This window comes from Cetorhinus maximus, chromosome 2, assembly GCF_964194155.1.
Source record: "Cetorhinus maximus chromosome 2, sCetMax3.hap1.1, whole genome shotgun sequence".
In the NCBI taxonomy this organism is placed as follows: Eukaryota; Metazoa; Chordata; class Chondrichthyes; order Lamniformes; family Cetorhinidae; genus Cetorhinus; species Cetorhinus maximus.
In genome coordinates, this window is record NC_135880.1 from 106547939 (window position 1) to 106562707 (window position 14769).

Genomic DNA, 14769 nt, shown 5'->3' on the forward strand with positions numbered 1-14769 from the left:
GCAGGCGGCAGCTATTTTGGGGACTGCCGCTGCCTTGCCGAGGAGAGCTGGCAGTTCATGAAAGGGCCAGCACAAAGTGGCCATGGATGCCAAGTTGAGGCACAGCACAAGATCCAACACTAGTTGACCCCTCAAATTTCACAAAAAAACAAAGATGGAAATGAACTTCCTTTTGCCCCATGGTGACACTGATAGCTTGCACTAAAGTGCACCAGACTTTTCAGCTTTGCCCAGAAAAAAGATTTAAAATACCATTTTGTTCCAGACAGGCCGCTTAACATATTCCATAAGGAGGGAATGGGAAACCTGCTCTTCATCATATTGAGCTCATTTAAATTATTTGAAGATTAATTCTACAAGTCTCTTATCCTTTTTGTAAAAATACTTCCGTAGACGGCAGGATCCAGTGCCTTGAATGCAATTTTCAAATCTCACCCACATCTGTTCCCACTCCTACCGGCAATTGAAAATACAGCGCATATTTTTCATACAATCACCCCCACCCTAAATCAATTCTGCAGCCATTAATGACTTCTTTTTATACCACGGCTTTAAACAATTCCTGTAGCATCACTGACCACTTTTGAAGGAATTAATTAATATATGTTAACATTTTACTTTAACACTGGCTATCAGTTTTCAGTGAGACTATTGTTAATGTGGTTGTTAATTCTGCTACATGATTACCTACATGTTAGTTTATATATTATATTTAAAGTGGTACTTAAAGAACTGCTCTATGAACTTACGTGTTCAAGTCCAACAAAATAAAAGCAGAAGGCTGAGTGTCCTATTTGTATTGCATCAGATTTATGAACAGAAGAGTGTGTAATGATTTAATCCATGAAGCAGCATTATTGATGCTAAACTCGTCTCATTATGATTTGTTTAGATTTACCTGGATGCATTGCAAAAGCTTACATTGTAATGCAAACCTAATATTATGACCAGCATGCAAAACTTTAAGCAGAGCTTTTGGAGCAGCATCTTCCAGGCAGTTCCAAAAATTATACATTCCCAAAAGCTTTCTTTTGAGGTGACAATGACTCTTTGAGACTCAATCCTTTTGAGGCTAAAAGTGTGCTCAGAAGGCAGAGATGAAGGGAAACACCCAACAAAAAATTCTCCAAAAAATTTCTTGATGACTAATTGTTTTTATTGGCAGGGTGCAGAAACCTCACCTCGAAGTAGGGTGACCTACACCAGTTTTACATTCATTGCATGTGAAAGATTGTTTTCATGAAAACTGAAGCTTTAAGTAATGATTTCAGCACAAAATGGCTTAAAGCCCAGAATCGCTAACTGGAATCTGACACTGCAGTAAATAAGCAGATAATTTTTTTTTCCACTCCTGAGATCCTCTGCATTCATAATGTTTATTAAATACAGGACAAGAGCATTATTGATGAATTGAGAATAATTTTCCATGGCTCTTACACAAGTGTCAGTTGAATAGATATAAAGGGCAAAAGGTCAATTGATGTCTGGAGAATAGGGACTCATCAAATTTTCTTCTTTGATGTTAATTCTTCTCACAATTAAGGTAACATTTGTTTTTGCAATTGAACAGCAAATCACAGCCTCATCCCAATTTTTTCTTATTAGGAACTTAGATTCTGAAGAAAGTTTTATATTCTTTCAAAAACAGGACACTTTGAGGAGGCTTAATTGAAATATTCAAAATTACAAAGTAGATTAACAAATGCAGACAAAATGTTCACTATTGAACACCAAGGGACACACATTAAACATTGGGAAGATAGAAATAACAAGATGGAAATATTTTTACATAAAGGATAATAGACTTGTAGAATCAATCTTCAAATAATTTATATGAGTTCAAAAGGCAATTAGTTATGTATATGAAGAAAGAAAGGATTCAGGGATATGTTGAAAATAATGGTGAGAATGAGATTCATCAAAAAAGGCACAGGTCTTTTGAACTAAATGGCCTCTTCTTGTTTATAATTTTTGTAATACTCTTCAGCTCCTTGAAGCCATTTGTAGAACAGATATTTTTGAAAAAAATGATATATATTTTTCAACATTTTTGTTCTTATCACTAGAAGAGTGTTATGGATACCCTCACCCCAAGGATATTCTGGACAATGATGGAGCAGATTTTTGCTTTACATTGATCAGATGGGTGTTGGGTGGGGAATTCGCAATGACTGCCCAGAGGGATTAGTATGGGATCTAATCAGCCTTGTTCCTGGACCTCATTACAATGTGCTCGACAAACAGCCAGCACAAAATGTGCTCCCAGTCGGTGCTCACCGATTCTGAAGGCAGTTACTCAGGTATGTTGGTGATTGCAATGACTTGCAGCAGCACCTTTAAAGGAAACTGCATTTAGCATCAGAAATACAAAGAAACAGCAGCCATCATGACCCCAGAACTGTCCTACACCACCAAGTACGTAACATTTCAAATATTCAAAACCTACAAGCTACTGCCATAAAATGTCTCCATAAGTTCCACCTAGCTTTCCCTGAAAAGAGCTGAGAATCTCCTTATTTATTGCTGAAATTGGCTGCCTGCTGACTTGTACTGCCCAAGGTTATAAGTGAGCAGATGTGGGAACTGGCAGAAGTCAGGCAGACAGAGATGAAAATGGCTTTAAGGTCTTATCTATGTTCGCCTGTTTTCCATGCATGTATGAGGCTCCCACCTGCTTCTGATCAGGGTTCTAGGCACCAGCATGCAGGTCCTCCTGCCAATCATAGATCAGCAAATCAAGACAACAATGATACAATGGTAAGTTGGTGTGACAAGCTTCTCCTCCAGGTACCATGCTCCAAGAGGGCATTGACAAGCATGGACTTTCCATTGGACGAGCCCATGGTTATACTTGGCAAAGTATTGCAGTGATTTGCCATTGTCTTCTGCAGTGTGGCTGACCAGGAAAGTCCTGCTCTTCCCACCTGCCATCAGGTATATTGGAAGGATTTACAGGCTGATAAACAACCTGTTTGGCCACATTATAAATGCATCTTCTGTGGCCATCAAGACCTGAAGTAGGACTTGTACCCAAAACGTCTGGCCCAGAGGTAGGGACACTACACTGCACCACAAAACCCCCTGCAGTGTGACAACCAGCTGCTTGAATTTGGTTCCACTCCTGTCTCATTTTAAAGCATAAACAAGACAGTAACGACATGAAAGTTGCCACCAATGTGTTGCAGTCCCAAGAATTGTGAGATTTCCCCAAGTTGCTGAAAACAATGAATATATGTTCACTGTTTGGGATTGGTTTTGTGCTTTGCAAATGTGTGGAAATGTTTGCTATCCTCTCTTGTGCAAGATTAACCCAATGTACAGTCTACTTCCACCGTCCAAGCCGTTAAGTGCTGGCGAAGACCATTTCAGCATTTCGGCTCTTCTACTCTTATTTATGTTGCAGTACTTCTAGAGATGAAGGATATCGATGGACACACTAAAAATTTGTAAGTGATTCTCCACAACAAACATGTAGCAACGAAGAATGACACTTAATGTCGTGTTAATATTTGGTGCTATTTTAAAATGAGCCTCACTGGTAGCGAACCTGCGCGTATGTCAGGGATTAGGATCAGACCAAATTACCAATTTAAAGTGATCAGAATTCATGTTAAATTAATTTTTCTTAATTAAATTTGAACTAATTGGCTTATTTATTTTCTTTAATTAAAGGAGTGTTGCTCATTCACAGAAAGGCAAAACATTCCCCGTGCATGTGTGGCACCATGTTTGCCTTGTCCGCAACGTTGTAGAGTATGTACTCAAGGGACAAAATATATTTTGTAACACCATCATAAACCATAAGCCATAAGTCTCCCTACTTTATGACTAACTGGCAGGTTGACTGTTTGCTGTCTCTGGCCAGAATCAAATCAGCTATGCTTTCCATTTATCAACATATAATTTATACAGTTTCTTCAAGGTCTGCCATCAGATTCAAAGTGATTTTTTTTGTAGCCTCTACATATGTAACCTTTCCCTCTAATAGTATAATAGTAGTTGTATATCTGTGTTCTTGGTGGTTTTATGATAGAAATGAATTTTCATGCTCGGGCACACGAATGTGTTGTTTGGCAGTCTTGGCAGATACGCTACCCTATTCCTTAGTGGTAGCTATGGACCATGTCCTCTAGCACTTTTGATGGTCAGGAGAAGTGAGGCAGAAGTAGAAGCAACATAATAGATGCATCCATCTCATCCCCTTTATCTTAGTGATGGTGGGAGATAGAGGTGTTCAAATTCTGCCAGTGCAAGGATCTCCTGTACTGGATTGTATTGTTATGATTAGTCTTTGGGCTGGATTTTACTATCTCTGGAGATGAGCTGGGAGGTGTGAGGTCTCATAATATGGCAGCAGGAGGCGTTGGGAGGGGAGCCCAACGTCTTCCTGCCACCATGGGATATTACCACCAGCAGGAACCTCAGTGGCACAGCTACCAGTCGGGTGATCAATCAAGCCAATTAAGTGCCCAATTAATGGCCAGTTCCAGTCCGCAATGGCAGTGGCCGCCCACGTGGCAATGGTACCATTTTACCATTTTACCAATACAACCCCCTTCCTCCCACCCCAATCACTGGATTTTTCTGCCTGGCCCTGCACGGCAAGTAAAAAATCTTACCTTGCCTTCACGGGTGTCTCCATGCTGAGGTGCCCTTCTCGTCTTTCCGCAGCCTCAGCAGTGGCCACCTCTATCAGTGGTGCTTCTGAGCTGCAGGCCCAAACTCTGGGAGGCGTCCCCACAGCAGCCTCCAAATTGGCTGCTGCTGGTAAAATGTGGCTGAGGGTCCCACCTGCATGGCCCTGCTTTTAATCACAGCAACAGAAATACTTTGACTTAGAAGACTTCCCACACCTAGAGATACACGAGGAAGATAAAGCACGTGCTTTCTGTAAGAGCAAAATACTGCAGATGCTGGAAATCTGAAGCAAAAACAGAAAATGCTGGAAAAAATCAGCAGGCCTAGCAGCATCTGTAGAGAGAGAAACAGAGTTAATGTTTCGAGTCCGTATGACCGCTCTGAGGACGGGTCATACAGACTCGAAACATTAACTCTGTTTCTCTCTCCACAAATGCTGCTAGACCTGTTGAGTTTTTCCAGCATTTTCTGTTTTTGCTACATGCTTTCTGTAGCTTGTTTCACCTGGAACAGGTCACTAGCCTGAAGCCAGAGTGGCGCCACTCCACATCAAGCATGGCTGACCACGAGTCTCTCTTACCACCTTGCACAGGCATGTTGGAAGGATTTGCAGGTTGACAATCAACCTGTTTGACTGCATTATGAACACACCTTCTATGGCCATCAAGTCTTCAGATGGGACTGGAGCCTGGAGCTTTTGGCTCAGAGGCAGGGATGCCGCCATTGCACAAGAGCTATGGATCTACTTACCTTATTTTAATTCATTCACGGGATGTGGGCTTCGCTGGCTAGGCCAGCATTTATTGTCCATCCCTAGTTGCCCTTGAGAAGGTGATGGTGAGCTGCCTTCTTGAACCGCTGCAGTCCATGTGGTGTAGGTACACCCACAGTGCTGTTAGGAAGGGAGTTCCAGGATTTTAACCCAGCGACAGTGAAGGGATGGCGATATATTTACAAGTCAGGATGTTGAGTGGCTTGGAGGGGAACTTCTAGGTGGTGGTGTTCCCATCTATCTGCTGTCCTTGTCCTTCTAGATGGTAGTGGCTGTGGGTTTGGAAAGTGCTGTCTAAGGGGCCTTGGTAAATTCCTGCAGTGCATCTTGTAGATGGTAACACTGTGGCTACTGTGTGTCGGTGGTGGAAGGAATGAATGTTTGTGGATGTGGTGCCAATCAAGAGGGCTGCTTTATCCTGCTGAAAAAGTTACGGATTTTGTCTTTCCCTGTACCCAAATCTCATGACCTCGACCCCAAGCATTCATCTCTATAACACAGATTTCTAATGTCACTTCTCAATGGTGACTGTTGGAATATTATTCAGATACCTACAAAGCACACATCTTGAAGATATAACCCTTAAACAACTTTTCCCTCTGACATGACTTCCTAAATTGCTAAAGCCAGTGTATGAACTATGTGAAACTTGGAACTGATACTGTAACTTGTTCCCAAGACATTACATTAGTGACCTGACATTGAACAATGTGGTATTTAAACAGCCGCAGCATCACCATCTGACACTCATGTATAGCCCTAGAGTAATTCTCAAACATTTGCAGTCATTATGAGTAGAGACAGTTACTTATAACAAGGATAAATTAGGTTGGAGATGCTGTGTTTCCTTAACTGGAAATTTATTTTCTCAACTCAATTAAACTGCTGCAAATAAGGAATTTAGCGATTGCCTGATATTGCTTATGATGACACTTAGTACATATCATGTGTTCCATTCCCAACAAAACTGTAGATTTATTCGATGCTATCAGCCAAGCTGCGGTCATTCACCAGCAGCCAAACTTAGATACGCTCGATATAATCAAATCACTTCCTGGCACTACTTCAAAGTGAATCTGCAGCCATTTGCAACCCGGCAATCATCATTCCTATCTACTTTCAGTATTGGTTCACAGACAAAGGTAAAATAAAAATATAGAGCAGAAACTGCTAAAGTTAGCAGAATCCAACAAAACACTGCTTTCTGCAAACTTCAGTAAGGCAGATGATTGGCATTGGGCGGGCAGCCCTGTTTCTCCAAGTCAGCAAGGGTAATGGAACCAAAACAACAACTTTTGACCAACTGGGAGAAAGTTCTCAATTCTCACTGCCACAGCAAAACTGGGTAGCGATATTGGTTGTGCTGGTTGTTGGAAGGGGAGTGGTGCAATGAAGATTACTGATGCAGCTGATACTAAAAGAGTAATTTCTATGAGATTAAACGACAGTCATTAATATTTTAGGCAACAAAAACTGCTGAAACCAGGCTGGCATATAAATAACAAACAGTGCTGAGAGCTGGACTTTAATTTTTAATGAGGCTTGAACCATTTGACAATTAATCACTCTCTGAAGGCTCAAGGCTATTGCTATATATGAGTTCCTGCTGAATGTACATAAATGTTGGTCAATAGAATGAAAGAGAATTGTGGGATCTCACATTTTGTCTTCTTACAGTGACGATAAAGAAGAATCAATTTTGATTGTCTCGCAGTATCTCTGTTTAAATTGTGATATTTGTTTACTTGGAATTAGGTGTCAGTCAATCATTTGCACAATACTGGAGTCATCCCAGTTTGTAATGGCGTAAAACTCAAATAGCTGTCTCTAGTTCAAGTAATTCACTTCTTGACAACTAAATGGAGGTGATTACTTTGACTTTTAGGATTACTTACTCAATTCCAGCCAAGGCATTAAAAGGAGGTTTTTGTTGGTGGATCGAAAATGGTGTCATCTGACTGAAGCTGGTAATAATCATCCCTCTTGCCCATCAGTAACAAAGCAGTGTCTGTGGTCATCATGGAGAACCTGGTAATCCAAAACTTTCTGACATGACACCTGAAAGCTGGATGTTGGTGAACATCCTCTAGAAGGAGGAAGTATAAGCATGTGGAAACACTTATGCTTTAGTTTAAAAAGATTTCCTATAATTCTAGAGCAAGGCCACCTTCAAGTTAAGGACATGAAGTAGACACTGGGTAATGTTATGGTTATTGTAGTTGAGCAAGTTTGTAGATGATCACCAAACATCCCTTCATTAACTGACAACAATATTTAAATTACAAGTCTTTGGTAACATTTTGATTTATTTTGTTAGCTCAATAAATGTCTTTTTATAGATAGTGAAACCTGTGCTGGATTCACAGTTCTAAAAGTCATTCTGTGCAAGTGCAGGGCCTTTAGGCTTTTAGCGTGGTGGTGATTCTGTTGCAAGAATCCTGGGGTCAAATTTCTCTTCCTTGGGCACATGTCAGTTGAGAGAACCGCAAAATGTACTCTGCCTGATCTAAACTGATTATGGATCATGCCATTATTATGGGTCCAACATATCCTTGGAATAAGTCTGCCCATTAATGAGGCCTTGTGCCTGGAAATATGGGCATAAATCCAACCTCTCAGGCCAGGAACAATGGTCAAGGTGGCTGGCTGCAAGACCTTTTGACTGCTGTACAGAAACAGGCCTTCACCCCTGAACATACAATGGGAGACCGCATTTGCTCTAGGTGCAAACATTCCATCTCACCTCTGGAAAACATTTCCAGAGCAACACAGAAGTGCGCATACTCTCATAATCTCTGCTCCTTTCTTCTTTGCGTTGTGCCCAGGGATTGAGTGTTTGCTGGTCTTGAAGCTGAGGAAAATCAGCCATCTTTGTCCAACTGTTACAGCAGATTAATAATGAGGGAAATTATTGGGACCATGCACCCAAACTTCCACTTTGTGCTTCTGGTAGGCAAAGTATTGCAATGGGAGTGCAAATTCATAAGATTACCCTGATATGTTTTATAATCACATATCAAAGAGAGATACTTGTTTTTATTTAACTACAGATCATTGGGAACATGTTTCAGTGAATCAATTGAGCATTGTTATTGTTGCTGCAGAGATTGGCTTGAGTATTGAACTAATAGTAAGATTTTTAGAAAAACAAAAACTTGGTGGCATCAGTATAAGTTCACTGTCAATACTGTCAGTTTGGAACTGATTTCCTTTATTCCTATTGCCTGTTTGTGGAGCAAAATAAAAATTAAAAGTAGCCCCAATATATGTAGTACGGAATGCTGTTGAGCCTGCTCATAATGTTGAGTTGTGCGAGCAGGTTGTTAGCAGGAGGCTGTGAAGATTTCTACTGCACTTCTACTGCAACAAAATAACTGCAGCATATTAAGTAATATGCTTATTCCACATCCATATCATTAACAAATACATTTGTTTTAGGCAATAAGAATAAACTATTAACGTTTGTCCATTTTTGAAGTATTTCAGTAATCCAGATAAAATAGTAACTCTGGCTGTCACTGTTGCTAAGATACAGATGCCAGATGGTAATTTCCACAAATGTAGTTTGGCTGTGTGAACTTTGATCCATGCAATATTAAAAAAAATCCTGGTTCATTTTAATATTGAAAGGCTGGTGTTTCCAGCAATGCAGAAGAACTTGCACAGTTGAGCAAAAAGCAAATTATTAATAAAATAAATGCCTTTGCATAGTCAATTGCTTCAACAAAACAGTATTTTGCAGGGTTGTTAAGATTGGAAGAAAATCAGGAGTGAGATTTCTGATCAAAAGAATTGAGATATGTCACAAAACCCATTTAAACAAAAAGAGCTGTGTTTATTTTTAAGAGTGGGATAGATCAAAACAGGCCACATTTTTAAATCAAGTGTGTGAGTCATAGCCCGAATGACTAAAATTGGACAAACATTGTATAAATAAAAGCAAAATGCTGCGGATGCTGGAGTTCTGAAATAAAAGCAGAAAGCGTTGGAAAATCTCAGCAGTTCTGGCAGCATCTGCGGAGAGAAAGAAACGGAGTTAATGTTTCAAGTTCAATATGACTCTTCTTCAGAAATCAAGGTTCCAAACAGGAGTCATATTGAACTCGAAACAACTCTGTTTCTCTCGCTATAAACTTCAGCCTCAGTTCAGTCTCATACCCATTTATAGTATGTCTTAACTGTGGTATGCATATTGTCTTTTTGCCTACCACACTACTATATTTCCAAGCTCTGTTTTACTTCTCCATTGCAATTCTTCCATTCAGATATATTGACACTTCATTTTCTTCCTTTTCAGGTTGGTGGTCATACAATGCTCCCCATTCGTTGGATGCCTCCTGAGAGCATTATGTACAGGAGATTCACCACTGAAAGCGATGTCTGGAGTTTGGGGGTGGTGTTATGGGAGATCTTTACCTACGGAAAGCAACCCTGGTACCAGCTGTCAAACAATGAGGTTTGTAGAGGATTTTATAAACTATAGTCAAAGGATAATAGCCATTGCAGTACAGTTGTTTGTGGGAGAGAATACAGTGTTTCGCTTAACTCATATGTTACCTGGATTTTACTGATTGTAATAATTGGAAATAATGCTATTGCTAGTTTCCTTTTGAGTGGCATTAGAAGTCTTCAAGATATTCTCCTAGCTTTGAATCTACTCCATAATTTTCTTTTTGAATGTAAGTGCAATGAACCATGTAGATAGACCAACTATCTAATGATCTTAATCAGGCCACAACATTTACTTTGATTTCTTGGGCCTTTTGGGTAATAGTGAGGACCGAGGAGTAGGAGAGCTAAATGAATGTATGCAGCGTGAAGGGAAAAAGAATTAAACAGATGGTGCTGTAACACCAAGCATTACGGTGCCACAGAGCAGGGATTGTTGCTAGTTTAATTAACATTTGCTCAGTGCTTTATCCAGGCTTAGTCAGAAAGGCAGCTATTAGGCAGACACTACAGCATCCACAATTAGGGAAGAGGGAAAATTGGAGAGGTGGGCACTCCCTGGCACTCTTGGAGACTGACTAAAGAGGTTATTGTAGGCAAACCAGGAACAGGCATTATACCCAGCCTCTAAGTTACAGGCACCTGGTCTGGCATTGAAATTAAAGGAGGCAAAAATACAAAACAAATGGAACAATTTTACCCAGAGATGGCATTAAGTTATTTATCAGTTAAATTCTAAAGGTGAAGCTGCTGCTAATCCTGTTTTCTTTGATTTTTTCACCAGGTTATCGAATGCATCACACAAGGCCGTGTGCTGCAACGGCCTCGGACCTGCCCAAAAGAGGTATATGACCTGATGCTCGGTTGCTGGCAGCGTGAACCACACATGAGGCTCAACATCAAGGAAATTCACAGTCTCCTCCAGACATTGGCAAAGGCCTCCCCGGTCTATCTGGATATTCTTGGCTAAGCACCACTTTCACAATTGTAGGCGTGCGTGTGTGTGCGAGATTGTTGCTGCATTACGAAGAAACATGCTCTGATCCCTGACAGTATTAATCGCAATGAGGAGAAGCTTTAAAGGGCAAAATATGACAAAACTTCTCCTTCTGTAGACATGTTATTGACTTTGAGTTTCACCATTCTCACTCAAATTGATCTGGCTTTTACTCATTTGCAACTCTGCCTTGACGCAGGCCTTAATCTAACTGATTATTCTGCTGAAGACAGTCAAAATTTCTCACTGCAATTAACAAAGATTCTTAGTGATTTGCCTTTGATTTGGATGAAAAAAGGGAAGAACAGATGACTATGAATCACAAACACCCAGCTGCAACACAAAGAAAGGAAAACAATTGATTCAGCTACGTATACTCCACATGCCATGAACCAAAATCTTAGCTGAGACTGAGGAAATATAAATATATATGGAAAACATTTTTAATTCAGCGAAGGAAGGCATTATGTCATGATTTACTGCATATTGATAATTTAATAGGCTTCAAGTTTGCCAGTGGACTCTCTAAAACTGACATTGAAAACATGGTATTATTTAGCTACTTCATTCAAGCCCATTATACAGAAACTTTTTGTGGCTTCTTGCTTTCTCTGTATTTTTTTTTGCATTGAATAACATGTCTCACAAAGAAGCAAGTGCAATACAACAATTCGCTGTGAACCGGGCATCTAAAACAATGTGTGACTTTAATTATATGAATGCAGTCTCCAGACAGGCTATCTGAGCTTCAGGCTGGAGCGGGTTATAATGTTTAGTATTAATTTCAGGGTCAAATACTGAAGGTGATTGACTTTAATAACACAGCACTTGTAGTTGTCTAGGCAAATCATCTAAAAATGTACTTACCCTAAAGCATTTTTCCCCTTCGGTATGTGAGTGAAATATAATTGTGCATGATCCTAATACCATAATGTATGTACAAAATATCGCTCATATCTTGTACACCTTTTAGATGTAGGATGTTATCCATAATGGTGTTACATATATTTAATTAGAAACCCTATTGGAGGCCATTAGCTGCAGGAAATGGCCTTATGCTTTAGCAGTACGATGAGATGATAGAAATGCAGAAATATGGACAAATTTATAAAGATCATATAATCTGCAAAGAGACAGTGAAATTAAGTCCCTAGGGTAGACAGAAGTGATCCTATAATTAACATATGATAGCCATCACATAAAACCTAACCTAGCTATGTTGCTATGGTATCTCCATTCTCAGCATCCTTTGCTTGCTTAATTTTTTTTCTCTCTAATAATATTCTGACAGATAGAGCATGGGTGCATTGCAGTACAAGATGCATGGTCGATGGCTCATGTCCAGCTTGTTGACATATAACTCTCAGTTACCTGGTAATGCTGGGGAACCCTAGGTTAGATTTCATATCTGTTTGACAAGTTCAGATTAAAGTGAGCACTTGGTCTGTTAAAACCTAACGTTTTCTCCTTTTAAAAGCATACCCCCTCTGTGAGGGAGCACAGCTGTAACTTGTAACAGCAACAAAGCATGGATTGCTCTTAGGATTTGTCTGTTCTCCTATTTTATCAAAAAACTTGAGGAGATCTGTATAGGATATCCATTCAATTTTTTAAATTTTATGGCCAAATATTTAATAATTTAATACCTTTAGTTTATTTACAATTTTTTATTTTTTACATAATTTATTAATTAAAGCATAACTGCATTTAATTGTTTTGCTTCCTTAAGTGGGGTTCAAATGGCTGTTAATTAGCAAAAGAATTCTGAGTTGTATATAAATGGCAGAGGTTATTTTTCATTATGTCCTGCTATTCACTTGAGGTTTGACAGATTCATTAAACTGAATTCTTAACTACCAGAGCTACAGTACTTCAGAGAGATATAAAAATGAATTTATACCCCCTGGCTATGCAGGGTAGCATAACAGATACTGCTTTAGACATTCTCAGGATGATCCACCAAGCGATCTGGGATTAAAGGATTTTTTTTAGGCCATGGTATCAAGGAATATGAAGCAAAAACAGGTAAATAGAGTTGAGGTAGGGATTGGCCATGCTCTATTTGAATGGGGGAACCTCTTAGAGGGGCTAAATGGCCTACACCCGTTCCTAAGTTCCAATGCTCCCTTGTTCCTATGATCTTCCATCTACTTTTAGGCATACCAACAGAATTATACTGCATTGCAATATTAGTGCAGGTGTACAAAGAGCAAGAACTTACTAAGTATTTTGTAAATCTCAGCCTACCGCATCATAACATTGAACTCAGCAAGTGGATCTTTCTTTAAGGTTCAAAACTTCTGGACGTTTAAGTTGTTGATACCAATCAAAAATATATGATATTGGCTGTTAAACTGATAAAATCACAGCTTTTTCTTACACTGCTCTATCTGCTGACAAGTCCTTTTGTAAAAGGTAATGGATATGAACATAATAACTGATGAAGAAAAGTCCTCAAAATTGATTATTTGCTGATGAAGACTCAAATACTTTTGTGGGCATTAAATGTGACATATGTTTGTCCTAAGAGGTTTGAAATAAATCAACAACTGACATAACTTCTATGAAACATTTTTTTGTGAATTCTGTAGATGTTGAAGTGCAACGCATCCATGGTGTAACACTGCTTTAGGCTCATTGCTGACATGTGCCATGCCTGACATTAACCAATTTTAACATTTTAGAGAGATTAATGTGTTAGCAATAGTTGGACCGAGGCACTGAAAGAGGGGTTGTTTCTGATAAAACGAACACTACTGTCACCAGAGCCTGGAGAAATCTTTAGCTATGTTCACATTGTATTAAAAGTCTTGTGCTGTGATTATATTCTATCTGTTAATGAGCAACTGACTCCTTGCGCGTTGCATTTTTGATGGGGTGAGAAAGCACAAGCAACATCAAAGGACATACTAAATAATTGAAGTACAGCTCATTTCATTTAACATTACATTATTGGGAATAGTTTCCAATCAGGCCAAACACAAGCCCAATGTGGGTCAGCTTCATTTTTTGATCATGGTATCAGCATAGTTTTTGACAGTTCAAAGGTCAATGGATATTTCAGCTTGATTTTGTGACTTTAATACATTTCTTAGTGGTAGTGATTGTCTTGCCAATGTCAACAAGCCAACCCCCCCCTTCAGTTGAAATCACTTGTCACTTCTACAGCATTGGGAAGGCAGAGATTTTTGTGTCCTAGTCTACAAAGACAAATTTTCCAACCTCTTGGAACTGAAACTGTGACCTAGTGTTTTTTTTTTAAATTCAGCTTGATATTTAATATATTTTTCTCTCTTTTCTTTTTTTTCTGGTTAATTATATTTTTCAGTGTCTCCTAAAAAAGAGAAAAAAAAACCTCTGATGACATTTCTGTGTTCTGTGTCTTTCACAAAAACTGCACAGATGTTGAGATTAAGATTTGCAGGGGCTAGTTTGTCATCATGTTTCTGATTCCATGGAGGGGAAACCAGAAGGGCAAGCCACCTAGCTTGCTCAGAAGTCCTGCCAATTCTCACACTTGGGCCTCGCCTCCATTATAGTCAACAAGGGCTGAAAATCCAGCAGATTCAGCACAATGCTCCGCTGTTGCAGATAGTGAGTGACAGTGGGGGAAGGTGATCCCAAGGGAGGACCTTGGTAGGTGGATTTTTGTGGGGCTAGCAGGATCACTAATTCCACAAAAATCACTTTAAAGGTTTAACGTATTTGGTTTTGAGCAACCTGCTGGACAAATTGGCCTCACGGTGTCTTTTAGCTGGAACCTTTGCCTTTTTTTCTGTTACAGTCTGTTGTACACATTTATTTCTTGAATGGTCTGTGTAGCAGTTGGCTGATTTTTAGATGATGCCTAAGTACCTGTGTTATATATTTGTATGTTGAAATGTGACCAGTTTCTCAAATTGAAATGGAAAGT

General features: G+C 39.5%; 1 protein-coding gene across 1 annotated transcript in view; it reads left to right on the plus strand.

Annotated features, from left to right (window-relative positions):
• The window catches only part of ntrk2a (neurotrophic tyrosine kinase, receptor, type 2a), a 240298-nt gene extending 229100 nt beyond the window's left edge, over positions 1-11198 (plus strand). The window contains exons 16-17 of the mRNA XM_078567962.1: positions 9708-9866; positions 10644-11198. Coding sequence (XP_078424088.1) covers positions 9708-9866; positions 10644-10829 — 345 coding nt within the window. The 3' untranslated portion in view covers positions 10830-11198. The remainder of the gene's footprint in view (positions 1-9707; positions 9867-10643) is intronic.
• The last annotated feature ends 3571 nt before the right edge of the window (positions 11199-14769 follow it).